At 34.6% G+C, this 27,423-nt stretch overlaps 1 protein-coding gene across 1 annotated transcript in view; it reads right to left on the reverse strand.

Moving 5' to 3' along the window:
- Positions 1-27,423, reverse strand: part of PITPNC1 (phosphatidylinositol transfer protein cytoplasmic 1) — a 355,282-nt gene that overhangs the window by 11,708 nt on the left and 316,151 nt on the right. Inside the window, exons 7-8 of the mRNA XM_074260561.1 lie at positions 25,694-25,849; positions 20,724-20,787 (exon numbers count right to left, since the gene is read on the reverse strand). Coding sequence (XP_074116662.1) covers positions 20,724-20,787; positions 25,694-25,849 — 220 coding nt within the window. The remainder of the gene's footprint in view (positions 1-20,723; positions 20,788-25,693; positions 25,850-27,423) is intronic.

Here is a 27,423-nt window from a genome sequence, read left to right on the forward strand (position 1 = left end):
AATAAGTATATAAATCAAACATTTATTGATAATCATGATTTTGTGACTCTAACATTCAGTTATGAGATCCCATATGGGATAGGGAACCACAGTTTAAGAAATTGGGATCTGAACTACTAAACCAGATAGGGGTTGGGTCATGATATCTTGTAAGTGGGCACACCTGTGAGTATATCTATCTGTATAACAGCCTTAGCTAGAACCCTTGAGAGGATTTCTTTAAAAAAAAAAATATGTTCTTCTTCTCCCCATCTCAGCATAACCAAGTGAGTGAGAACTGTGCATTTCAGGAACTGATAAATTGGTACTTTTTTTTTTTTTGTTTGCAACTATGATATTTTATCAATATAGGAAATAACCAGTGTGAAAATTCCTTCCACCCAGACAGATAAGCAACTCATTTGTAAATTATAATATTGGAGCATGGTCTAGGAGAAATAAGAAATTATGTAACATGGTCCCACAGTTAGTGTGTGTGTGTGTGTGTGTGTGTGTGTGTGTGTGTGTGTGTGTGTGTATATATATCTATATATATATGTATATATATATATACAGAAAAAATGGACAGCAGATGGAGATAGAACAACTCCTTGACTTCAAAGCTGACTCTATAAAATATTAAATTAGTCAAGTCTTTACTATTAATTTGTAAATTACTAAATCTGTCAACTTTTTTTTTGTTGTTGTTGTTATCTAAGGCTAGATTTACTTCACTACCTAGCACATTTCCAGATCACTCTCCCATCTTTTCTTGGCCAGTGTGGATGTGGGAAAGGCTGATTAATTCCAAGATTAGTCTAAGAAAACAGAACTAAGCAAAGTCCAACAGGTACAAAAAGCTGCATAATATATTCAAACAAATGAGTGATTTCTCAGTTATTTACTGTTTCTGATCATCTGTCCTATTGGCTTTTAGATAATTGAGAATTCATTGTATTATAAAAACCAATCACACAAAGTAAGATTTTGTTTCAGTGAAATGTTGGTTTTCTCCCTTTTCTTGTCTTAGTGTAGGATTTTCCACTAATGCAAGATATTTTCATCTTCCATGCTCAATACAACTTTATGGCCAATGCAACAACCCAAAGATTAAGTACCTTTAAAGCAATCAAAATGCTAGCAAAATCCCTAAGCTATCATTGCCCAGTTAAGAGGTGGTTCAGATTCTTTATTAAAAGCAATGAGGTTTTAGTGTATTCTGTGTATGGGAAGTTAGATTAAAAAGTGTTTTTATAATTCTTTAGAGGAAATATAATAATATTTGGTGAAGGGATGGGTGATATGCTGAAAAAAATCTACATACACTTGTTTTGTCAAGGCTGTTTATGTCATCCACAGTAGATGAGTGCTGATTGCAAACTTTAATGTTGGTTTGTTCATGCATATTTTTCTCGTATTCCCGAACATCATCCATTGTCATATCTGAAAGAAGGTCAAGATGATGGCAACTTCCATTATTAAAGGCAAACTTTCAGAGGGAGTGCTTTAAGGGAAAGGCAGTAGTGTTGCAGAAGCTAAAGAGGATTTCATAAAGCAGGAAATCCACTAACTTTATGAAACATGAATCATAAAGTTAGTTGAACCAGCTGGGAATGGGGGGGGGGGGTTGGAGTGCAAGGTTAAGTTGAAGGAAGTGTGAGAAGAGTGGAAATTGTTTCAAGGAATCTCTGTGAAGTGAGCTAGATGGAAAGTGTTGGCATGTGGATAGCACTAGAGGCAAAGATCTTCTAAAAAAATTTTTTTAGAAGATTCCTCAAGAAGAGAGGATCAGAAACTTCTAGGTAGTTGGGTTTTTGTTGTTGTTGTTTTTAACTTACCTGCCAAAGCTCTTTTGAAAGAAACTTTAATATTCTCTTTAATGTAATGCCCTTAACAAGAAGAAGACATTTTCACTTCTAGAGAAGACATGCTTTAGAAGACAGGGAAATTATCTTTATTCACAAATGTCAGGAGGCTTACTGTAGTTCTAACTAATTATAGATTTTTTTTTTTCCATGTAAGTTCTCTGAAAGAATACATGGTATCAGATCATGCAGGCCTAGGTCAGATAGAACCAGATGATAATAAACTTCACGGCCTCATCTGTTTGAAGATAGTTGGTATTATCTCTGTTGTAACATAATTATGGTTTTGGGGTTACTATTAGCCACCTGATTTCAGGGCATTAGATTTCTAATCTAATTGACAAAGGACTGAACAAGGCACTCCTCTCTGACGTGTGTAATATATAAAGGCAGTCTAACCCCTTCTTGGGATTCTTTTCCAAGGTACTACTATGGAAACTTCATGCTCAAATGATTTAACTCTATTCCATAGCTTCAGCTTTTAATGTGCCCTTTTACAAGGAAGTTAGACGTTTTGATGGCAACAAAAAACATGACAGTCATCTATTACCCAGATCCCTAAAACAAGCAAAATTTTAGAGTGGGCATTCACAGCTGGAATTTTTCCTTTAATATTTTCTGTATCATGTGGCTTTGTGTCTTTTTATAACATGCCATGTGTCATGTGAGATTTGCTTCACTCATCAAGGGCAGACTTGCCAGAAGCTTATGATGTGATTCAATGTGATACCCAGTCAAGATAAAGTGTGACTATGTGTGTCTCCAGGCACATTTGATTCAGTTTTTTAAATGAATTTTTTAATGATTTAGTCATTATTTTATTCAGTCTGTGATTTCTCCCCTTCCCCTTCTATCATTATCTTCAATCAGAGAAGTTATCCACAAGCAATGTAAGTATTAGGGTGTTAAAAAGCAGTCTGGCCAAGCAAAGAGCATGCTCTTTTGTTAGAAAATTAAGGTAGAAGCAAAAGAGTATAAATTGTTACTTCATGTTAAGTTCATATACATTTCAATCAATTAAAAACACATTCCATTAATGTTAGCACTTGTCTTAATTTCTTATGATCAATATTACTTACATACACATATATCTTAAGAAATACTAAGAAGTCATCTTTAAATTAAAAACACTCATATTAAAATGATTTTTTTCTCATATATAATAAGTTCTCAAGGTATTTCATCTTATTCATCTAAATTCTTTCCCACTTTATTTGGAAAATGAAGGCAAAAAATTTTCAGTTGCTTTTTCTTCTAAATAGCAACAGATTAAAAAAAATACCTTTAATCCCATTAAGATCAAGGCTGAATTTTGGAAGAGTACCAGTGTTTGTTCCTGTTGGTATATGATGGATATAGAGAGGGAGAAGTCACTTAAAGCCTCTTTGGTATGAGACATCCTAGAAATGAATTTTTTTTTGTCTATAAGAGTGAGCAGAAAGAAATCCAAATTTTGGGAAGACTTAAGAGGGGGAAAAAAGATCATTCACCAAAGAGCCAATATTTCCATCTGAATGCACTTCCAGCTGCTCTCCAAAAGATGATGTATGTTTAATCCCTTGGGTGGTGGACATCCTGGGTCAAATTCTACTCAAAAACACCCTGACATAACACAAATGCTCTTACAAATGGGCCTGACTATTTTCATATTCTTCAGCTTACGCACAGAATACAGAGCACAATAAATCAAGGACAAACTTATCTATTCAGGCTACTTTATGCTCCATTTAATATACTTGGTCCTAAAAAGCTGCAAGTAAATCAGAAATTTGCAGATAGAATCCTACATATTTTTGTCACTGACTTACATTATATTTCCAGGGACAGCTTTTGCTAATGACTGATTTTTAGTCGACAGTGGATTCTGGTAACTTTTAAGCCTTTAGGTTTTCTAGACTCTTTTATATAACAGAGGTTTGCTGAAGCCAACTTGAATTCATGAGCTGACTATTAAAATTTTCAGTGTGAGAACTTATATCTTGAAAATCATCAAATGCTACAAATCATGGCTTGATTTACTGTTCTGTTGACTACCTAGACTTAAGAAAGTGATGAAGAAAATGTTATTAATGCAGATTAAATGTAAAAGTATGCTGTATGCATTTTTTTTCTGGAGGGTTGGCTGTTAAAGCATTTATCAGTGCAATACTGCTTCTGGGTATTCAAAGAACTCCTGGTAATTCCTGAGAAGAATTACCTTGCAAAGTAACTTTCAACTAGTTTATCCCAGAGTTTATCTATTTTTGGAGTTTTCTAAAAGGATAGCTAGCATATGTATATTTTAATTTCTGATCTTGGTGGTTCCATCCATTTCTAACATGTTCAGATTCTAATTCTATCTACTTAAATCAGGGGTTATTAAGCTGAGATTTTAAAATTGCTTCTAAAAGAACTGTATTTCAATATAATTGGTTTTATGCATTTAAAGACATTATTCTGAGAACACATCCAAAAGCTGCATTAGATTTCTAAAGGGATCCAGGACACAAAAATGGCTAAGAATTCCTTATCTAAATCAAAAGGATTTTCTTTTTAATTAAAGGGATACATTCCAATGACATTTAATTAAAAACAACAACTTAGCAATGATAGACATAATTAGGCAAAGGGAAGCATTCCTGGGGTTTCTTCTAATAGAATGTAAACTCTTTGAAGACAGGGATCATATCTTATCTAAACAGTTTTTTTGTCCAAATGCCCAAATACAGAAGTCACTTAAGTATGGATGGATTGGAGATGGATTATCTACCTAATTCATTTTGGCACTCCTTTCTTTCCTTCCCCCAAAATGAAATGTGTAATAGTGACCTAGCCCTGTTGTCCATACTTATTCAATGAATGCTCCTATCTTTCTTTGAATAGTGCCCAATCCAGTGATGGAGAAGAAGCACAAAATTATAGCTCTGAAGATGTTTATTCCATTTATGTGTGACCAGATCAGCTTACTCTTGTAGAGTTCAATTCTTAGCAAAGCTTGGGCTCTGAATTGCCTTTAAGAAACTGATACCTAAGAGTATCACTCCTTCATTTTATTGAGCTGCCACTGAGGTGCTGAGGAAATTAGAATTTCACTCCAAACTGTTTCACAGATAGGCTGATTTTTATGAAAAGAAGCTTGGTTTTCAAAATATCTTTTTCATCTAGATATTACTGAATTTTCTCTGCAGTATTTTCAGCATGGCTATTATCAAGTGATAATGGAAGACTGAAATAGGTCACAGAAGTCAAAGGATTAGGTTGATGTTGTTTCACCTATGAGAAAATGACTGCCATCTTACATCTATTAATCAGGCTGCTAGGTGATACCAGAGAATCCTGGAATCAAGAAGTCTGAGTTTAAATCTGTCCTCAGACACTTACTGGCTGTAGAAACAGGGTAAGCCATTTCCTCTCTATCAAACTGTTTCCTTAACTATAAAATGGGGTTAATAAAAATATCTACCTCCCAGAGTTGTTATAAGGAAGAAGTAAATGAGACAATATTTGTAAAGCACTTTACAAACCTTGAAGTGCTACATTTTAAAGTGTTAGCTATCGTTATCATTACTCTTTAACATTAAGAGAAGAGTATGAAGGGATAATTTTAATAAAACTTTTTTAGTATTGAGATAACATCAATACTAAGCATTAATATAATTAATTATATAACTATATATGTAATTGTTACTTTTATTATTAAGAGGTATATTACAACAGCTACTACTACTACTACTACTACTACTATTACTACTACTACTACTACTACCTATTATTGGCTAGCATTTAGATAGCACAGTTAGGTTTGCAAAGTGCTTTATAATCTTGTCTCATTTGGGGACAGCTAGGTGAGACAGGGTATAGAGCATCAGGCCTAAACTCAGGAAGACCTCTTCTTCAGTTCAAATCTGGTCTCAAATATGAGGTAGCAGAGTGATCCTAGGCAAATCACTTAACCCTGTATGTCTTAGTTTCCTCATGTATAAAATGAACTGGAGAAGGAAATGACAAACCACTCCAATATCTGCCAAGAAAACCCCAAATGGGATAGCAAAAGGTTGCACATGACCAAAAATAATCAGACTGAACTTATCTCCATTTGAAATAAAGAAATCAGCAAATCAGTGGCTGAAATAGTCTACAAGTATCGATTAAACACTTATACTAAGAGTCAGGCAATGTGAAATGGTACTGGAACCTACTTTTTTATTCTTTCCATCAGTCTCCTTTCACTAGATCATAGTCATTGTAGTAGGGAGAATAAGACCTCAGAATATGGGGGTTAAAATTAGTAAAGATGGCCTGGAGAACTGAAGATTTGAGAGAATCAGGACTACAGAAAATAATTAAATCAAATGGCACTTCTGCCAGAATATTTAAGGAAGCCCATACCTATCTGGAAGGGAGCTGGCTAGTATATCTTGGAATAAACTCAACAATATGTGGTATCCTTACCTGATTTCAACAGGTAATTTCACATTCAAATCTGGCCTCAGACACCTGTGGTATTGTACTCACATAATCTGTTTCCTTGTACCTCAATTTCCTTATTGGTAAAATGGGAGAATAATAACAGCTATCTTTCAGGGTGGCTGAGAGGATAAAATGAGATAATATAAAAGCACTTTGCAAAACTTAAAGCACTAACTATTATTCTTCGAATACGAATTCTAAGACAGCTTGAACTGGCTTTCATCTTGTTTTTGTTTGTAGCTAGATTGGATTAGATTAAATTAAGAATATTTTGTATATAGAGACTGGTTGAAATTATTAGGAAAGATTTAATTGTGCCTGAGATATTGGATCAATTAATAATAAGTTTTTATTAAATCTGGAAAGGTCATTGAAGGCCTTCTAGCTTATCTGTTCATTTTACAAATAAAGAAACCAAGACCCAGACAGGTGAAGTTACTTGCCTAAAATACTAGAAATGTAGTAAATGGCAGACCTGGGATTGGCACTGTATCACATTACCTCTCTAATAAGTAAACAATAATAAAAACTATGGCCAAAGATAGCAGAGTTTCTTCTCTGAATTCTACCAGCTTAGCTTACTCCTGAAGTCCTATTCCTTATACTCAGAGAGAAAATGTTTAAAAAAAAAAAAAAAAAGACATTGCCTGGAAGTAACTAAAATAAGAGTAGGAGGTGGGTCATTGAATTTCTTTTTTCTTTCTTTCTTTCTTTCTTTCTTTCTTTCTTTCTTTCTTTCTTTCTTTCTTTCTTTCTTTCTTTCTTTCTTTCTTTCTTTCTTTCTTTTTTTCTTTCTTTCTTTCTTTCTTTCTTTCTTTCTTTCTTTCTTTCTTTCTTTCTTTCTTTCCTTTTTTCTTTTTCTTTCTTTCTTTCTTTCTTTCCTTTTTTCTTTTTCTTTCTTTCTTTCTTTCTTTCTTTCTTTCTTTCTTTCTTTCTTTCTTTCTTTCTTTCTTTCTTTCTTTCCTTTTTTCTTTTTCTTTCTTTCTTTCTTTCCTTTTTTCTCTTTCTTTCTTTCTTTCTTTCTTTCTTTCTTTCTTTCTTTCTTTCTTTCTTTCTTTCTTTCTTTCTTTCTTGGTTAGTTAAGTGATTTGCCCAGGGTCACAGAGTAAATGTCTAAGGTTGGATTTGAATTCAGTTCTTTCTGACTCAATTAATCATGACTTAGATATCAATTTATAGATAAGTACAGATGAGTTGTGAGCTGCCCAAACCACAAATTTTTTATGCATTGATGTACTAATGAAAAATTCAATAGAAGACTTTGGATAATTATAAATGAATTACTGGGCTCATGGAGACCTGGCCTCAATAAAAATGGCTCACTATTAATGTCCTTTCCCAAATGGTCTGAGGGTGGAGTTTCTCAGTAGTTTGGGATGAAAAGAAGAAAGCAGATTGGAACAGGATGTATTTGCATGTCTCTGATTTAGGCTTATGCAAAAGGTACTGAAGAACAACTGGACATTTTGATAGGCTGTCTCCTATGTCTGATATACTATGTCTTCTCATCTTTCCCTAAAATCCCTGGCTTCTATCAAAATCTCAACTTAAGAAGGCCAAGTGCATCGTGGGCCTTTACTGACGGTTATTGGGACTCTTGTCTTGCCATTGAACTACAATGACTCGAAGGAGTTCTCAAACTACTGCCTGCGGGCCAGATGTGGAGGCCAGGTTATGGCAAATGGGCTGAGGGGCGGAGACAGAGCATGAGCTTTTGTTTTTACTACAGTCTGGCCCTCCAACAGTCTGAGGGACAGTAAACTGGCCCCCTATTTAAAAAGTTTGAGGACCACTGCCAGGAAAGAGCAAGCTCTGACTCACTTAAATCCAAATCATGTGCAAATCAAGATATCTCCTCAAGAACAAAGGATGAACAATAACCTTAAGAGCGATGAGTTAACTAGGTTTTCTTTCTTCTACTGGGAGGAGCTTTCTAGGATTCTATATCACAAAAATTGTGGCCCTCAGGCCCTTTTCAGAGCATTTTGGATGTTGCCAGAAGTGAAAGAGAGATATAGGGAACTGGAACATATACTGAAACCCCCATCCATCATTTTGTAGGCTATTAGCTGATGTTTTGACTTAGCAAGGAGCTAAGTCTGGGAGCAACTTTCTACTAAATTCTCCTAACCAATATGTTCTTCTCCCCCCAACAAGATGATGTCAGAGGTGTAGAGCTGAAAGGATCTCAGATGTTATATAGTCCAGTTCCCTTATTGGACAGATAAATAACCAAGACCACAAGAGATAAGTTTTGAGGTCACACAGGTAGGAAGTAGCAGGCCAGGATTAGAACCAAGGTTGCATTATGTGATGGTCAACTATGATGGACTTGGTGCTTATCAACAATGTAGTGATTCAAGGCAATTCCAATTGACTTGGGAAGAAAAATGCCATCTGCATCCAGAGAGAGAACATGGAGACTGAATGTGGATGGAAGTATAGTATTTTCACCTTTTTTGTTTGTTTATTTTCTTTTTAGTCAGATTTCTCCCTCCCCCCACCCACTACATGATAAATATGTTAAAGTATTTAAAAGGATTAAAGGATAAAGTTTAAAAGGATATCAGATTGCTGTCTTGGAGAAGGGGAAGAGAAAGAGAAAAATTTAGAACACAAAATCTTACAAAAATGAATGTTAGAAACTATCTTTATATGTATTTGAAAAGATAAAATACTATTGAGAAAAAAAAACACAAAAAGAAAGAAGGAAAAGAAAGAGAAAAAGAAAGGAAAAGAACCCCAATGTTGCTTGACTTTAAAATACAACCTTCTTTCCATTTGAATTTTCAGGTATTTTATTCTTAAAAGGTTCCCCAAATTACTTTTTTGCTTAGTTTCTCTAATCTTATTTTACTTCTGCCCTTCATAGCCAAAATTCCAAGAGGTTATCCTGCAGATCATTTTTCTTGTTCAATTTTAGTTTTCTTTTTTATGGTTACAATCCCCTTTTTTTTTTTTCTCCCTGAGGCAATTGGGATTAAGTGATTTGCCCAGGATCACACTGCTAGGAAGTGTTAAATGTCTGAGGCTGGATTTGAACTCAAGTCCTCCTGACTTCAGGGCTGGTATTCTATCCACTGCGCCACCTAGCTGCCCCTATGGTTACAATCTTGACAAAAATTAATAAGTAGTAGTATTTCCCCATGCAAAGGAGAGAAAAAGATCTCCCAAAGAGTGTGATGGTCATTGTTTAAAGTCTGTTTCAAATACAACATGTTAATTCCAACATTACTTGCTTGCTTCTGTCTCTTTTGAACTTTCTTCTGCTCTCATAAGTGACTTTCCCAGGGTAATACAACTTGTAAGGGTCTGAGGTTGCATTTGAACTCAGGTCCTCCTGACTTCAGAGGTTGTGCTTTATTTACTGCACCACCAGCTGTCCACCACCATATGTTTTTAATTGATGCTCTTTTTTCCCTCTTTTTGTTATTACTATTGCTACCCTCTTAGTTTTCTTGGCCTAGAGCTCTTCCCTATGACAAATATAGTAAAGTAGAATAAATCCATACATTGGCTGCATCTGATAATACATATTTCATTCTGTATCTTTAGTCTAGCACTTCTGCCAAGAGGAGGGAAGCCTGATTCATTGTCATTCTTCTGAAGTAGTAATTAGTCACCATAATGATTATAGTTCTAAAATCTTACACAATTACTTTCCTTTACAATATGGTAGTCACTATATAATTTGTTTTACTGGATCTCTTATAAGTGTCAGAAAGACACTAAAGTGCCTTTTGGAAATAGTTCCAAATTGCTTTCCAGAATGGTAAATTTGATTCCAAAAATTCGCCATGGTTGGTTGGTTTGTTTTTGAAGAAGGACCAAAATGACATTACTATGCTGGGGTCAAGGTATGTCCTATAGCTGATCAGATCAATACAAGCTCAGAAAACTTGTTTCTAATTTTGCATATTTCACATTCTACCAATAATGTATTAGTTTGATTTCTGTCCCTGTAATAGCTATCCTTTTTTTTGGTCATCTTTTCCAATTGATGATTTTTGAGTAATTTTAATTTGAAATGATCTTATTATGAATGGTTTAGAACACTTTAACATGGTCATTGATTACTTGCCTTCCTTTTTTTGATTACTGCCTGTTTATATTTTCCCTGTAATTCTTATAAATTTGTACCAAATCCCCATATACTGGTAATAACGGTCTACCAGAGAAATTCATTGGAAAAAAATTTTTCCCCTAGGTAACTTTTTCCTTTCTTTATAACTGCATTATTTTATTTGCGTAAAACCTTTTAGTTTTACATAATCAAAAAATGAATGATTGATAAAAACATTTGTTAAGCACTTACTAAGTTGTGACACATTTTATATATTCTGTAACAATTGAAAATGGAATTCTTTTTCTCTGTTTCTGCTTTTTTTTTTTTTTTTTTTTTGGTAATATAGATCAAATGTGATGATTTTTGTGGTTTTACTTTATAACCTGCTAATGTGCCGAAGAATTAGTTGTGTGAATTAATTTTTAGCTGAATCCTTTGGATTCTCTCAGTGATTCTGCAAAAAGTGAAAGTGGTGTTTCTTTTTCTTTTCTTATTTACATAGTTAGTATTTCTAAAACTATATAAAAATAGTGATAATAAAAGACTGTTGTGGGAGTCTTAAGAGTTCAAAGCATATGAGCCCTTTGATCTCAGAGGCAAGATGATTGAGGCGGGAGACTCATAGAGTGTGAAAAGAGCTCCAATTTATTACGCCATACAGCTTTGTTAATATACTAGGCAATCCCCAATCACCATTCAGAGAAACAGCTCCTGGGCTTTGTGTATGCATGGTATCTATCAATGGAAGAAGAGCCAATCCAGCAATTCAGCATCTCCATCCCAGGTGAGAAGCCCTGTTAAGGTATCTCTGCTCATGAGCCACTAGCTGTGACCCTCAGGCTCACCTGTTCCCATGATCACAAATCACTGCTCTTTTCTCAACAATGGAGTTTCTGCAATGTGGCAGAAAACTTATTATGCACCAAAGATCAAGGTGGCCTCTGTACTCCCTCTCAGCAGATTCCCAAAGCCTAGCAAAAGACAACCATACTTTATTTGACTTTGGTTCTAACTGGAAAGAACTTAAGTATTTTTCTTTTATAGATAAGATATATTCTTTTTTTTAATGCTTTAGTTTATGCTTAGGTTTCTTTTTTAATTTTATGTTTTAACATCAAAGGCTGTTAAAACTTCTGCATTTATTGATAAAATGGTGTGGTACTTTATAATTTTTGTTATCAATAGGATCATTTATGGTTGTGGTTTTCCTGATATTTAATAAAATCTGAATTCCTGAAACAAATCCAACCTGGTCATTGTATGTACCTTTTAATATGTTGTAGTACTTTCTGCTAATATTTGTTTAAAAACCTGAACTGGTATTCTTTTTCTGTTTTATTTCTCCCTGATTTAAATATCAGAGCTATGACAGAGAAAAAAATTCTTACCCAAGAAAAATTCTTTTTTTATGCTTTATGCTTAGGTTTCTTTTTTAATTTTATGTTCTAACATCAAAGATTGTTCTTTCTTTCATTAAAGTGTTTAAAGATACAATATTTCTCCTTTAGGACTACTTTGACTGCAAGCTAAAATTATGGCAAATAATTATTATCATTTTCCTTGATAAAATTATTTAAATTTCAATCTTTTCTTCAAATACCCTTCATTGATTATAATTTTATTGTACTGCCATCAACAGATGATATGTTGCTTTTTTCTGCTTCTTATTTCTGCTTTTTTTGCATTTGTTTATGTTCTACTACTTAAAGTTTTTGTAAAGATGATGTCCATAGCTAACAAATATGTATATTTCTATCAATTCTCATTCAGTTATGCTAGTAACCTATTATATTTAAGCTTTCTAAAATTCTAGTCAAGTCCTTAAATTCTTTATTTTGAACATTTTGTCATTGTGTCTGGATAAGAAAGATCTGAAGAAGATTTATTAATATGCTCAATTATTATGATTTTATAGTTACTTTTTCCTGTTGTTATTCCTTTTATTGCTATACTTTGTTGAGATTATTTCATTATCTATGGTGCCTTTAAACATAATCCAATTGTGCTGTTTTTCTCTTTTAACCATGTCTCTTTTTATTGTTGCATTATTGAAATGCATGATTGCTACACATCCTTTTTTAAATCACTTGAAGCCTCATAAATTCTATTTCTGCCTCTCATTTTAACTTGATGAAATCTTTGTTTCAAATGTCTCTTTTTAAATCAATTTTTGGTTTATCAATAGTATATTAGTCTATCTATTTCCCCATAGTCCCTCCAACAACTATTTTTCTTTTTCTGTAGTTTTTGTTAAACTGATTAGAAAGATGGAAAACCTCAGAGTTCTTGAATTTATATTTCTTTCATTATGAATAATTTGGAGCATGAATATGCTCTATATGGTATTGCTATGTTGGATTTCTTCTTTTAAGTATTACCTGTTTGTATCCTTTGAATGGCTCTAGTTCTAAATATACTGAATCAATTCTTTATATATTTTCGATATGAGGCCTTTATGAGAGAAACTTACTTCTTTTTTTCCTCTGTTAATTATTGATTTCTAATTTTAACTATATTAAATTTTTGTGCAAACTCTTTTTAATTTTATGTGATCAACTTCATCCAGTTTATCCTCTGTGATAAATCCTTTGGTCATAAAATCTTGTCCTATCCACAGATTTGAAAGCAAACTGATTATTTCCTCTTCTAATTTGTTTATGATGTGTCCATTTGAGACTGAATTGTGTATATGGTGCCTAAAACTAATTTCTGACAAACTGCCTTCCATAAAATTTGATGACTTAGTTTTTCTACTTCATAAGAATCCTTTGAGAGTTTGATTGATATGGCACTGAACAATTAAATTACAATGAGTAGTAGAGTTGTTTTTATTATATTGGCTTAATCTACTCATAAGCAAATTGGTATTTCTCTCATTAGTTCTGCATTTATGTAAAGTGTATTTCACAGTTATGTTTTTATAGTTCTAAAGTGTATATTAGTAGGTAGATTTCCAAGTATTTCTAAATTCTGTAGTTATTTTATGTGGAATTTATCTTTCTCTTCTGGGTTTTTGGATAATATATAGAAAAACTAATGATTTCTGTGGTTTTATTTATTTTGCATATTGTTAATTTGCTCAAAAATATTGTCACTTAATTTTTGGTTAACTTTTTAGAGTTAAATAAACTATCATATCATTTGGAAAAACCATTAATTTTGCTTTCTCTTTGCCTATGTTTATTTCCTCTCTTTTTGTCTTATTTCTAGCTAATTTTGACACTTTTTTTTTTTCCTGAGGCAATTGGGGTTAAGTGACTTGCCCAGGATCACACAGATAGGAGGTGTTAAGTGTCTGAAGCCAGATTTGAACTCATGTTCTCCTGACTTCCAGGCTGGCACTAGAGCAATGCCACCTAAGCTCCCTCGAACACTTTCTTTAAAGCCTATTTACTGCATATACTTTTAAAATTTTGCTTTGGTCACTAAAGGACATATTATTTCTGCTCTTCTGGATTGGTGAAGTTTATATACCCCGAAATATGGTCAACTTTTATAAAAGATTATAATTTTTTTTCATGCTTCTGATTTTGTTTCTTGATGTCTAATGGAATCAGTAGCTTCCACTTGCTCAAGTCTATTTTTTAAGGAATTATTTTCTTCTGTCACCTTTAGTACCTCCTTTTTCCACTTGGCCGATTCTGCATTTTAAAAAGTTATTTTCATCAGTGAGTTTTTGTACTTCTTTTTCTATTTGGCCAATTCTGTTTAAGGTATTATTTTCTTCAGTGTTTTTGGTGTCACTTTTATCAAGATATTAATGATCTTTTCATAATTGTCTTCCTAGTTTTCATTTTTTTACCTAATATTTTTTCTACAATTTTCATTTGATTTTTTTTTTTGGGGGGAGGCCAATTGGGATTAAGTGACTTGCCCAGGGTCATACAACTAGTTTAGGATCTAAGGCTGATTCCAGGTCCTCCTAATTCCAAGGCCAGTGCTCTGTCTACTATGTCACCTAATTTCCCCTTCATATGATTTTGAAAATAATTTTTTAGCTCTTCTGGGAATTCTTGTTGAACTTGTGTCCAATTAACATTTTCCCCCCCTTTGAGGTATTACTTATAGCTATTATCATTTCATTGCCTTCTTTTGTGTTTGGGAATTGATCTTTTCTCTTCAACATAGTATCTTTTTATGGTCAGATTCTTTTTCTGTGGTTTATTTATTTATTTATTTATTCATTTTTTATTTTGAACTTTATCTTAAAGTTGGGTTTTGTTTTTGGTGGAGAAACTGTCTCAAGGGTTAGATTGTTGTTGTTGTGTTTTTTAACTGCTGTTTTCAGAACCAGTTTTGGGGATCTGAAAGTGTTTAGTGCTTCCAAAATGGGGAAAAGGGAGGTCACAGAAATCTGGGAAGGCTTATGGTCACTGCTCTCTTGGTCTGTACCCTGATCCTCATCCAGGAAGAGCCCCTGATTCCTTCCATGACACAATTTAATTTTCATTATTAACATTTTTTTTGTCACTTTCTAACCCAATCAACAAAACAATTCATCAAGCCTTGATACTGGTTTCATTTCCTGAGTTATAAATGCTTATACTCCAAATTTCACAATAGGTTCTCATAAACTAATATGATCTGTCTCCAATACATTTTCAGCCATACTCTTTCTAGCCTATTCTTTGTCCTCACTGTGACCTCTAATCCCTTGACCACTCAGGCTATCATACTTGCTCTAGTAGCCTCACTCATTCCTTCCCAGTCTTGACCCACTAGAGAATCAGTAACTCTACACTATCTTATGCTCTTGAATCTCTTGTACTTTTGTCCCACCTCTGCTCATCCCTGGATTACTGCCCATCATCTGCCCCCTCCATTCTGTGAGTTCTAGAATGGAACTAGAGGACATGAAATTGAGTCCAGTTATTCTGGCCTAGTTATTGTTTTCCACACAGGACACTGCATCTCTTATTTCCAGACTTTCAATATTTATGTGGATGTTTCCTTTTTTCATGCCTTACTCCCATCCTAGACTGAAATATTCACTCTCCTGATGTCCTAGACTTTCAGGTTTCCTGCAAGACAGAATTCAGGTGTTATCTTTTGTGGAAGGGTTTTCCTGGTCCTTCCCTCCTGAATTCCCCCAGTTTCTAATGCCTTCCTCTCCAAGCTTTCCTTGTATCACCTTGTATCACACAGATTGTCTCCCCTTTTAGAATGTAAATTTCTTGAGGACAGGAATTGTTTCACATTTGTCTTTGTTTCCCCAGCACTGAGCACTGTGTAGACTGACATAGTAAGTTATAATAAATATCTGTTGATTGATTGGTGAAGAACGGACATTTTTCATTCCCTGTATAATAGTTCTCTATGGTCTATGTATAATATGTTCTCTATGATCTATGGTCTATGGGCCCCTTGAAGTACCTTTCACGATTTACCTTTCATAAACAATCACAACAATAATAATAGCTAGCATTTATGTAATGCTTTAAGGTTTGCAAAGCACAATTTTTTTTTGAGGCTGGGGTTAAGTGACTTGCCCAGGGTCACACAGCTAGGAAGTGTTAAGTGTCTGAGACCAAATTTGAACTCGGGTCCTCCTGAAATCAGAGCTGCTGCTCTATCCACTGCGCCACCTAGCTGTCCCTAAAGCACAAATACTATCTTATTTGATTCTCACCACAACTTTGAGAGATAGATGCTATTATCATTCTCATTTTACAGATGAGGAAACTGAGGCTGAAAAAGGTTAAATGACTTGCCCAGGGTCATCCATCTATTATGTGTTTGCAGTCATATTGTATTTAGATCTTTTTGACTCTATGGCCAGGGTTCTATTGAATGTGCCACTTCAATAATAAGAGATAGTTATATAAAACTTGAAAGCTTTCAAAGCCCTTTACACACATTATTTCAGTAGGTCTTTATAAGAAATTTAACAGTGAATTTGGAGTATTTGGAATTTCTCTGATTAATAATTCTAATGTTTACTGGAAGTTTCTCCATTTAAGGCCGTGGCTTTGTGAAGAAATCTATCAATCTGAGCAGTTTTATTATCTTCAAAGTATCCTATTTTGGGCTATTTAATTTTTTTTTTTTTTTTTTTGGTTATTGCCAACTCATTGATTAGAGCCTATGATCTTTTAGATCAGAAGACTAATGGTAAGTAAATCGTGTAGCTAGATGTACATTTTAACATAAAGTCTGGACAGACTGTGGGAAGGACTTTCTAATCTGGCCCTAAACCTTCAAAACAGCCCGGATGTTAAGTACATAAAAGATTTGTGCTAAAAATCAAAAGAATCATTCACTGAAGACAGATCTTTTCTTATCCCTTGACTTAGGTGAATAAAAAATATCTCTAGCTAAATCTGGGATTGTTTATGGAGATACAACTACTTTTTTTTGGGGGGGAAAGGGGAGGCAATTGGGGTTAAGTGCCCAAGGTCACACAGCTAGTAAGTTTTAAGTGTCTGAACTCAGATCCTTCTGGCTTCAGGGCTGGTACTCTCTCCACTGTGTCATCTAGTTGGCTCAGCATATCTACATATAATTTAAAAAATATCTTTTCATTTTCAAAATACATACAAAGATAATTTTCAACATTCATTTTTGCAAAATCTTGTGTTCAAGGTTTCCCTTTCTTTCCCTTCTTTCTTCTGGATTGCAAGTAGTCCAATATAGATTAAACAATAGTAATCTACTTTTTAAAAACATATATTTATTTTTGTTACACATTGCTTTATGAATCATGTTGGGAGAGAAAAATCAGAACAAAAAGAAAAACCATGGCAGATAAAAAAAAAGAAATGAACATAGCATGTATTGATTTACATTCAATCTTCATAATTCTTTTTCTGCATGTCTACTTTTAAATGACTCAAAGTGATGGGTGGGGGTGGGGAGAGGGGTTGTATGTGTGTAAAACTGTGTCCCCTTTAATCTGTAAAATAACCATGCTGCCTTTATCCCAAATGAATTTTGGGGTAACTGATTGAGGAGGGTGCGATTTGCCTTAGAAAAGCCCAGTCTGGGAAATATGCCTTCTCATAGACTCTGGAGTATGGGAGGCCAGAAATCAAAGGGGCAGAGTGATTATTTTACAGATTAAAGGGACACAGTTTCACCCTCATAATCAGCAGTGGCTACATTTGGGACTATTGACCATTTAACCTGATCTATCCCTTTATTTTAAATTTAACCTCCTTCAATGACTATAGTAATCTAGTATTTGACAAAACCCAAAATGCCAGCTTTTAGAATAAGAACTCACTATTTGACAAAAATTGCTGGGAAAATTGGAAATTAATATGGCAGAAAATAGGCATTGACTCATACCTAACACCCTATACCAAAATAAAATTGAAATGGGTTCGTGATTTAGACATAAAGACTGATATTATAAGCAAATTAGAAGAACAAAGGATAATGTACTTCTCAGATTTGTGGAGAAAGAAGGAATTTGTAGCCAGAGAAGAATTGGAGTACATTAATGAATATAAAATGGATAATTTTGATTATAATAAGTTGAAAAGATTTTGCCCAAATAAAACTAATGCAGACATGATTATAAGGGAAGCAATAAACTGGGTAAATTTTTTTACATTCAAGGATTCTGATAAAGGCCTCATTTCTAAAATATATAGAGAATTGACTTAAATTTATAAGAATTCAAGCCATTCTTCAATTGATAAATAGTCAAAAATTATGTATTAAGGACCATGCCTGGGTGAAGGGGCAGGTCAATTCTCTGAGAGCCTCCAAAGCTATAGATTGTGACACTTGAGGGAGTAATGGGGTGGCTTGTGGACTGGGAATGAAATAAATTAGACAGAGGGAAGAGGAGAGAGGTCAGACAAAGCAACTGCCTCTCAGTGGAGAGGTCAGAGAACACAACTGCCTCTCAGTTTCCTTGTATCATCATCATCATTCTGTCACATAAGAGATCCATTCTACAGATTTGAGTTACATCTCCAGCAGCTACTGGCAGGTGGATCCCATGACACAACAACTACAAACAGACAATTTTTCAGAAGAAATTGAAACCATTTCTAGTTATATGAAAAAGTGCTCTAATAAAGACAATTCTGAGATACCCTTACACATCTGTCAGACTGGCTAAGATAATAGAAAAAGATAATGATGAATTTTGGAGGGGGTATAGGAAAACTGAGACATTAATACATTGTTGGTGGAATTGTGAACTGATGCAACCATTCTGGAGAGCAATTTGGAACTATGCCCAAAGGATTATCAAACTGTGCATATCCTTTGATCCAACAGTGTCTCTACTAGGTCTGTATCCCAAGAAATCATAAAAAGGGAAAGGGATCCACATGTACAAAAATGTCCATCAATTAGAGAATGGCTGAATAAGTTATGATATGTGAATGTTATTGTTCTCTAAGAAATGATTAGAAGGATGATTTCTGGGACACTTGGAAAGATTTGGATGAACTGATGCTAAGTGAAGTGAACAGAACTAGGAGATCATTGTACACAGCAAGAGCAAGATTATACAATGATTCTAATGATCTTGTGATGAAGGGAGCCATCTACACTCAGAGAGAGGACTGTGGGAACTGAGTGTGGATTACAATATAGCATTTTCACTCTTTTTATTGTTGTTTACTTGCATTTTATTTTCTTTCTCATTTTCCCCTTTTTGATCTGATTTTTCTTGTGCAATATGATCATTGTGGAAATAAGTATAGAAGAATTAAACATGTTTGACATATATTAGTTTATTTGCCATCTAGGGGAGGGCATGAGGGGAAAGGAAGGAAAAATTTTGGAACAAGGTTTTGCAAGAGTGAATTCTGAAAATTACCTATGCATATGTTATGAAAATAAAAACTTTAATAAAAAAGAATAAATCTATCATCCTTTCTTAACTAAAGAAGGGAGAAAACTGAGTTTGAGAGAGGATAAGCCTCTTGTCTAAGATCACAGAAGTAGTCACTGTCTGAGACTGGATTCTTTACTCAGCTCTTCCTGCCTCTCATTGTAGTGCTTCAAACCAATGTGTCACATAGCTGCCTAGATTGATGAAATCAACCTTTGGGTTTCAGTTTTCTCATCAATAAAATGAAGGAATTGGACTAGATGACTTCCAATCTCTTCTGATTGTAAACCTATGATCTTAAGATTCTAAGAAATGTAGATCTAGTAGAAAGCATTCATTCCTATTTACAACTGGGAATACTATTTGAACACTGATGAACTTCATTGGAGCGAGGAAGACCAGTTCAAATCTGGACTCAGACATTTACTAGCTGTGTAAACCTAAGTGAATTTTAAAAATTTTCTACCTTAGTTTCCTCAGCTGTAAAATAGGGATTACAACAGCACCTTCTTCTCATGGTTGTTGTGAGAATCAAATGAGATAAATTCATAAAATATTTAGTAAAACTTAAAAATGATATCTAAATGTTAGCTCTTATTAACCTTGATAGAAAAACTCACTGTCACTTCCACTCTCTTATGAGGAAGTTAGCTTTGGCATTATTACCTCCATTTTACAAAGGAAGAAATGAAGACTCAGAGAATGAAGTGACTATGCTCATGGTCACAGAGATGCTAAACACCCAAGCTGGGACTTGAATTCACATGTGTGGGCTCCAAGACAGGTATTCATTCTATTATACTGAGCTCTTCCCCTTAGAAGAATGACAAGTATGATATTGTGGGGTGGAAAGCTGGAAGAGATGGTGCATCAACCAAGTGATGAAATAAAAACTTTGTTATTTATTAGAAGCAGATAAAACTGATTTAACTCTTCCCAATTTATGCAAATAAATAAAAAATAAACTTCAAACTCCCAAGTTTCCCAAACAACCTTTTTTATTATTTGTGTGCACCCTTGGAAGTTGCTTCTTTACCCAAAGTCTTTGTAAAACCTTCATATTTATGAAAAAGAAATCAAATGAGATTAATGTACAAAACTCTTTTTTAGCCTTGAGGTGCCACCTAAGGGCTAGACCATTATTATTATTGTCCTCTAGCTTCTAATCAAGGATAATTTTAAACACTTCTTAAAAACTTGCTCTTAAAAACCCTTCCATTTAGAATAAACCCTTTCTTCTAGGAATATGAGCAAAAGAAGAAATTTGAAATCTACCCACAGAAATTGGTATGGGTCATTCCTTGTAAAGGAGGCAAGAATAGGACTTCCTGCGATTCCACTTAGTCAGTGATTCTAAAGTTATTTCCTAGACCATAGTTTATGATTATACATTTCATTAACATGCTCACTTGAACTACATTCTTTTCAAGACAGGAAACAGTAGTCCTGAATTTTTTTTTCTCCTAACATCCAGGCAACAATGGAAATCAGATGAACTAAAATAGGACCAGAAAAATATCAAAGTTTTAGGATATTCTGTAAGTTGCTTTAGGGAAATGAACTGACTTACCATACCACTCGTCAACCCACGCAAAAGCCTGTCTATGCCCAATCAGCAGAATATCTCGGACCACCTGAAAAGTAGAAGTGAAATTCCTTGTCAACAAAAGCTCATAAGAAATAAACTGCCCTGATTTCTGGTTTCCTGAGGAACATAGGTTTCTTAGTCCCTTTCACTACATACAACTACAATTATTATTATTCAATGAAAAGGTAATGGCCATTTAAAAAAAATAAAGGTATGAGAATCATGAGGTCATTTTCACAACCTGTAAGTTTAGGCGTTAAAGGGATGTACTGACAACCCCTTAGTGGCAATTCAACAAGGCTTTGGGATTAGTTATCTGTGGAATTCGGTCCCCACTTATCTTCAATTAAAACAGCTGATGCTTTTCACTTACTGAGGCAAGGCGGTGTCTCTCATTGTCCCAAGAAGAGCTAAGGTGTGATTATGGGAAAAGAATACAGTCATATGTACACTGGTGTATAGTCTAAGAGCCATTCTATCCTTTAATGATAACAGCTGACATTTATATAGCCCTTCTTACAAAGTGTTTTGTGTGCATTTGATCTCTCTTAATCCTCACAAGGGTTTCTTGAGTTGGGAAAAATAAGTATAATAACAACTTCCTTTGCAGGATTATTTTGAGGATCAAATGGGATGATGTAGGCAGAATACTTTATAAACTTTAAAGGACTATAAAAACATCAGTCATTATTTTCATATTCTATCATATTATGCCATGTTATTATATTATGTTACATTATATTATATTCCAAATCTTATGTTTGTAATGGAAGCCCTCTTTAATGCTAGTATCTTCTAAAATCACCTGCAATTTATCTTGTTTGCACATAGTTATTTGCATTAAAATGTGAGCTCCTGTTTTGTTTTGTTTTTCCTCTTGTACCCCAGTGCCTGGTACATAATAGATGATTAATAAATTTGTGTTGACTGACTTTCCACTTTACTGAACTTAACTCTTTTCTCTGAATAACTTTTAAATCTTGTTGACCGTTTCAAATTGCATTTAAAAAATATACCAAGAACACAGGAATAAAATTCTAACACAAAGACCCCTCCTAGTTTGACTTTTTTCTTCCAGAGAGCTGGAAGAGACGTTGGAGATTCTATTCCAAATTCTTCACATTATAGTTTTATATATAGTTTGTATATTGTCTCCTCCATTATGTTGAGAGTGCCTTTACAGCAAGGATACTTTCTGCTTTCCTTTACACATGTAGTACTTAACACAATGCCTGACCCATAGGGGGCACTTAAGAAATAACTACTGACTGGATATAACACATTTCCTAGAACACAGTAGATACATAATAAGTACTAGGTGACTTGGCTTGACTTATAGGTAAAGAAGGAAAAAGGAACCTACAATTTGTCATGAAAAAAACTGATAGATTATAGGAGAATTTAAAGAGAAATATAAGATAAACAGAACTATATCCTTTGTGTTTCATGCTAATCATATCCATTCTGAGTAGGCCACACTATAAAGTCTACATATGTTGTTGGTGGCTGGATCCCCTCTTGAGGATTTACAGGATGGTATGGACAGTTATTTCACCAGATGAGATGGCATGGTTGGTTGCAATCCATAATTCTGTAAGGAGTAATTTACATTTATGTTTAAAATTTTATTAATTTATGGGCTCTGTGAAGCACAAAAATAAATATTCTTTGCTTAGCACACTACCTGACACAATGTAGGTGCTTAATGAGTGTCTTTAAGTGACTTGTTCACATAGTACACCAGCACATGTGGGCATTTGTTGCATACTTATTTATTGTACATACATGTGTGTACCTGTGTATTTCCATGGCATACACAGTGTGTCTTAACATTCCCTCACTTCCATAAAATCCATTTAACAAGTGACAAAACCTCTCATCTCATGCATGTTTCAGTAATTGATAGATCTGAATTTTGTGGGGTTTTGTGAAGCAGGAAAAATGCTTATAATGAAGTGTTTATTACTCAGGGCATCTGAGTAGCTAAAGAGGCTTTTATGACATGGAAGGAGGAAAACACATGTAATGAAAATGAGCAGCAACATGCAACAATAGACACTTGAGTGCTGAGTATGTGAAACTCAAAGAAAGAGCAAGCCCGGCTTTGGGAAGTACACCCATTACATTAGGCACAACACAGCTGCCTGTCGGAAATCAGGACTCAATAATGCTTTAAGAGTTCATATTTTACTGGTTTTTCTGACTGTGAAGGGATCCTTAAGAAACAAAGGTGTTCATAGAGAGGCACCCTTGGAATTTTAAACCCACCAAAATGCCATCCTTAGATACTAATTAGTCCCTCCGATGCCAGAGCAGGTGTGTTTTCTGAGCTTTGATAACACTTTATTCTATTTAGGTACGGGCACCAGGGAAACCTCATAGTTCTGTACAATGCTGGTAGGTATTTTAAAGATGAGGATAAAATTCTCATGGTTAGCCTGGATCCCCCATGGGAAAATGAGTGGGCAAGTGCTGGGGCTATCTCATTATTAGCTTCAGGAGAGAAAATGATAAAAATTCCCCAATGCCAGTGGCCTGAGGGATGGGGAAATTGCACTGAAGGGGATACCTACGAGAGATTAGGAATGATGTCAGGCGATATAAACCTTAGTTAGAAAACTCACTCAAAGTAATCCCCTGAGATGAGCTCTTCCATTCAGTAACCATGCTGGTCCTTAGTTAAGTTTGTCCCCTATGTTGGTTTCCTTGGCTTCCTTCAAGAAGCAGATAAAAGCCTGCTTTTCTCAAAAGCCTTTCCTGATCCCTTTTACTGATTTCCCTTCTGTTGATTATTTCCAATTTCCCCCGTATACATCTTGTTTGTATACTGTTGTTCACAGAGTCTCCTCTATTAGATTGTAAGCTTCTTGAAAACAAGGACTACATTTTATCTTTTTTTTTTTGATATCCCAAGCACTCAGCATAGTGTAGCATATAGGACAAATTTAATAAATGTTTACTGATTGACTATATTGCTGCTGAATGACTGGAGGCAGAAGGGGTGATAGATTTTATCTCCATATGTTCCACACAATAGTTCCCTAACTACTATAGGCTCTGCAGTAGTCAAGGAGCTAGTTCCAGAATAAGGACTGGCATATTTATTCATTAGGAGCAGCTACATGGTGCAGCAGATAAGGAACTGGACCTGCAATCAGAAAGACCTGAGTTCAAACTCAACTTTAGATAACTTACTAGCTATGTGATCCCAGGCAAGTCCCTCAGTGCTTTCTGCCTCAATTTCCCGATTTGAAAAATAAGAAGGAAATGGCAAACCACTCTAATATCTTTGCCAAGAAAATCCCAAATGGAGTCACCAAGAGTCAGACGTGACTGAAATGACTGAACAATAACATCATCAACAATACTTATTCATTAATTAAAACATTAAGAGTTTTGGAATTCAGTCCACATTTAGTTGCTATTTATGACACCAAATTTTCCAAGGGTGAGAAGTGTGGAGGCAGATGGAGATTGTTCCTTGGGCATCCAATTCTAGCACCATTTTTGAGTGCTAATGATTTGTAACATTTGTAACATTTATAGCACTTTGAGGTTTGCAAAGTTCTTTACATAGAGAAAAGGGACTGTGGATAGACCTGGGATTATACTGATTAAAGGGAGTTCCCAAATAAGGAAACTTTCTTCACTAATGCAGATTGGTACCTTCTCTATAACATATAAAGTTGGCTAAAGCTGAGGAATCAAACTCAAACAGAAACTGGGCACATATTGACGTAGAACTCACAAATTATCATCTATGTTATATTGTATTTTTATTTATTTTGTTAAACATTTCCCAATTAAAGAGCCTCCAGTTTGATACCTCTGGAAGAGCAATGAAGTTAAATGGTTTTTCCCAGAGTCCTATGGCCAGAATGTAGCAGTCAGGACTGGACCTAAGGTCTTCCTGGCTTTAAGGCCCACTCTCTAGCCACTGTGCCATACTACCTGTGATGCAAATGTTTTATACACATAATCTGATTTAGTTAAGAATTCTGCAAAAACCAAGCATTTAGATTCTGAATCCTCAAAATCAGTATTTTAGTTTTTTATTCTGTGTTACAGATAAATGAAAAGATTTGCAGCTTTTCCTACTATCTCAAATAATGCACAGGCTAACTAAATAGAAGGGGGAAAAAGGAAGTAGAGGGTGAATTTTTCAATTTTCTCATGTAAATCAGAGTTATTTATTAAAAAGCTAAGCAAATTGGGTCATCTAAATAGCATAAAAGTCATAACACTAGTCCTGGAGTAGTTCAACTTCTGCCTCAGACACTTGTTTTGTGACACTGGGCAAGTCATTTAACCTTAATTGCTTCCAAAAACAAACAAATAAACGCACAAGAAACCCAAAATAAAAAAAAGCTAAGAAACTGGTCTTTAGCAATATGTGAGTTAGATGGTTAATTATTTCCAATTTATCCCATTTATAAGTTGTGTGCACATAGTTGTTCACAAGATATCTCTTTTATCATACTGTGAGCTGCTTGCAAGCAGGAACTGTCTTTTGACTCTTGTATCCCCAATACTCAGCACAGTTCCTGGAACATTAATTGCTGTTGCTCAGTCTTGTGATTCTTTGTGACCATTTGGAGTTTTCTTGGCAAAGAGACTGGAGTGGTCTGCCATTTCCTTCTCTAATTCATTTTACAGACAAGGAAACTGAGGAAAATAGGGTTAAGTGACTTAACCAGGGTTACATAGCTAGTATCTGAAGCTGCATTTAAACTCAGGTCTTCCTGATTCCTGGATCAGCTTTCTTATCCACTCTACCATTTTGGAATAGTGGAATTATTTTATGAATGGAGTGCTATGGGATTTCATAATCAATTTGCCTTATAGATGTAGTTTATACTTTTGCATCTATATCTTCCACCCTGGCAAGATTTTAAGCAATATAGTGGCTTTCCTCAGCCCTTGCTTGAATCCATAGCACAATTTTCACTCACCTTGTGTACAAATTGTTCTACTCTGGTCTGAAGTCCCCAGACTTCAAATTTCACTGTCACCAATTTGTAGGAACACATGATCGGTTGGTGACTGTCTCTCCAGCCTTCCCTTAAATGTCCTCTCCCTGTTTTCTCTGATTTAAAATGTTTAGGATCCTAAAAAATAAAAAGGAGGAAACTGTTATTTACAAATGTAATTAATAAATAATAATAACTCCACTTTGCACTATGGAAACCAGTCATTAACCATTTCATCAGAAATCTGTTTTCTAACAAAGAACACTTCAAGAAGTATGAAATTAAAAATGTGGAAAAGCCATTATTGGTAATAAGAACCATAACTAAAAATAATTGTACCGGGGGCAGATCAATTTGGGATGGGGAGTGTGACACAGAACACAGGCTGACTATAGGTACAGTCATGCCAGGAGAGGAGGTCGATCCTCCCCCAGACAGTCTGGGTTGGGGAAGAAGGTGAAATCCAACCAACCATATTTAGCATCCTATTATCAGTATGCTGAAGATGGCAGCATGGAGGTGGTTCTAGTATATCTATTTAGGCTCTTGGAGTAAAATGAAATGTATGCACGAAATCACTCTGTTAGTTATAGCTCTGATCACAATGGCCATCACACATACAATTGATAACAAGCACCAATGGAAACAGACAATTTACAGATTTTAAGTCATCCATATGTTGTCAATGAAACTTTTTTAAAAAAATAGTATTTTATTTTTTCCCAATTACAGCTAAAGATTGTTTTCAACATTCATCTTTGTAAGATTTTAAGTTCCAATTTTTTTCCTTTTCTCCCTTCCTTCCTCCCTCCCCAAGACAGCAAGCACTGTGATATAAGTTTTACATGTACAATCACATTAAACATATTTCCACACTAATCATTCTGTGAAAGAAGACTCAGAAGAAGAAAAAAAACCTCAAAAAAGAAAAAAACACATGCACAAATTGAAAATAGTATGCTTTGATTTGCATTCAGACTCCATACTTCTTTCTCTGGATGTGGACAACATTTTCCAACATGAATCCTTTGGAATTGTCTTGATCTTTGTCACTGAGAAGAGCTAAGTCTATCAAAATTGACTATCGCAATGTTGCTGTTACTATGTATAATGTTCTCCTGGTTGTGCTCACTTCACTCAGCATCAGTTCAAGCAAATTTTTCCAGGTTTTCTGAAATTTTTCAACTCATTATTTCTTATAAAACACTAGTATTCCATTGCATTTATATATCATAACTTGTTCAGCCATTTCCCTTCCATTTCCAATTTTTTGCCACCACAAAAAGAGATGTTATAAATAGTTTTGTACATATGGATCCTTTCTCCCTTTTTTATGATTTCTTTGGGATACAGACTTTGTAGTGGTATTACTGGATCAAAGGGTATGCACAGTTTTATAGTTCTTTAGACATAGTTTCAAAATTATTCTCCAGATTGTTGGATCAGTTCACTCCACCAAGAGTTCACAACTTTACCAATACCAATTAGTGTCCCACTTTCCCACATTGTCTCCAACATTTATCACTTTCCTTTTCTATCATATTAACCAATCTGATAAGTATGAGGTGGTATCTCAGAACTGTCTTAATTTGCATTTCTATAATCAATGATGATTTAGAGCATTTTCATATGAATATATATATAACTTTAATTTCTTCAACTGAAAAATACCTGTTTATTTTATAATCTTTGACCATTTGTCAACTGGGGAA

Source organism: Sminthopsis crassicaudata, chromosome 4 (genome assembly GCF_048593235.1).
Source record: "Sminthopsis crassicaudata isolate SCR6 chromosome 4, ASM4859323v1, whole genome shotgun sequence".
NCBI lineage: Eukaryota > Metazoa > Chordata > Mammalia > Dasyuromorphia > Dasyuridae > Sminthopsis > Sminthopsis crassicaudata.